The sequence below is a fragment of the Malurus melanocephalus genome, unplaced genomic scaffold (genome assembly GCF_030028575.1).
Source record: "Malurus melanocephalus ecotype Western Australia unplaced genomic scaffold, MMel_1.1 scaffold_3054, whole genome shotgun sequence".
NCBI lineage: Eukaryota > Metazoa > Chordata > Aves > Passeriformes > Maluridae > Malurus > Malurus melanocephalus.
In genome coordinates this window covers 6,772-7,762 of record NW_026626286.1, presented here as the reverse complement: position 1 = coordinate 7,762, position 991 = coordinate 6,772, and the positions used below count along the sequence as shown (strand labels likewise).

At 72.8% G+C, this 991-nt stretch overlaps 1 protein-coding gene across 1 annotated transcript in view; it reads right to left on the bottom strand.

Annotated features, from left to right (window-relative positions):
• Positions 1-76: 76 nt before the first annotated feature.
• The window catches only part of LOC130588015 (SRC kinase signaling inhibitor 1-like), a gene marked incomplete at its 3' end in the record, with an annotated part of 3,341 nt that continues 2,426 nt past the window's right edge, over positions 77-991 (bottom strand). Inside the window, exons 2-4 of the mRNA XM_057388974.1 lie at positions 675-767; positions 523-566; positions 77-255 (exon numbers count right to left, since the gene is read on the bottom strand). Coding sequence (XP_057244957.1) covers positions 77-255; positions 523-566; positions 675-767 — 316 coding nt within the window. The remainder of the gene's footprint in view (positions 256-522; positions 567-674; positions 768-991) is intronic.

The window sequence follows — 991 nt, the reverse complement described above, 5'->3', positions numbered from 1 at the left end:
CACCAACCCCCCGGGGAAAAGGGGATTTTGTGTCCCCAGGAAGGCTCGGTCCGGCCCGGGGTGCCCCGGTGCGCACCTGCAGTTTCCGCAGCTGCTGCAGCTGGTTGCGGAGGTCGCTGGCGTTGTGCTGCAGGTCGTGCAGGTGCAGCTGCATGTGCAGGCGGGTGATGGCCGTGGGCTGCCCCGCCGGAGTGCTGCTGGCCGAGGGCGGCGGCGGCGCGGGCACCGGGGTCCCCATGCCACTGCGGCTGGTGGCTGCCAGGGGACAAGCAGAGGCTGCTGAGGGGTGGCCCCGGCCCAGGACGGGTTCGGGGCCCGTTCCTCCCCTTCCCCCATCAATCCTTTGGCTCTGGCGGTCTCCAAACCCCCCCGGTCCGCACCGCCCTCCCCGCTCGCCCTAAGAGGCCACCCCAGAGCGGGAGGGGGGTCCCGCTGGGTGCCAGGACATGGGGAGGGGGTGCACGGCCCCCCCTGGGTCACCCGGGGGCAGAGGGGGGTCCTGCAGGGCCAGGGGTCACTCACACGCTGACGGGGGGGTCCCGCCGTTGGTGGCTTCTGTTTTCTCACTGGAAGGAAAGAGGGGAGGGCGGTGAGCGCGGGTCGGGGTCCCCTCCCCTGTGAGGGGGATCCCCCCAGGAGGGACATCACAGCCCCGGGGTCCCGCCCGCCCTCACCTGGGGGTTTCGGCCTCGGAGCCGCGGAGCAGCGCGCTCTGCACCAGCCCGGTCAGGCTGGCGATCTGCTTCTCCATGGCCTCCATGCGCTCCCTGCGCCGGGAAGGGACGGGGGCGCCTCAGGAGCGGACTCTGAGCCCCCCCGGCTGCTCCAGACCCCGCTCGCTCCCTCCCGTCCCTGCCAACCCGGGATGTCACAACTGCACCCACATCCCCCTCTGTCCCGGCACCCGGCACCCCCCGCCCTCACCGCTGCCTCAATCCCCATCCCGGCACCTCCACCGCGCTGGGGACGGGGCAGAGCCTTCCTCTGCTCC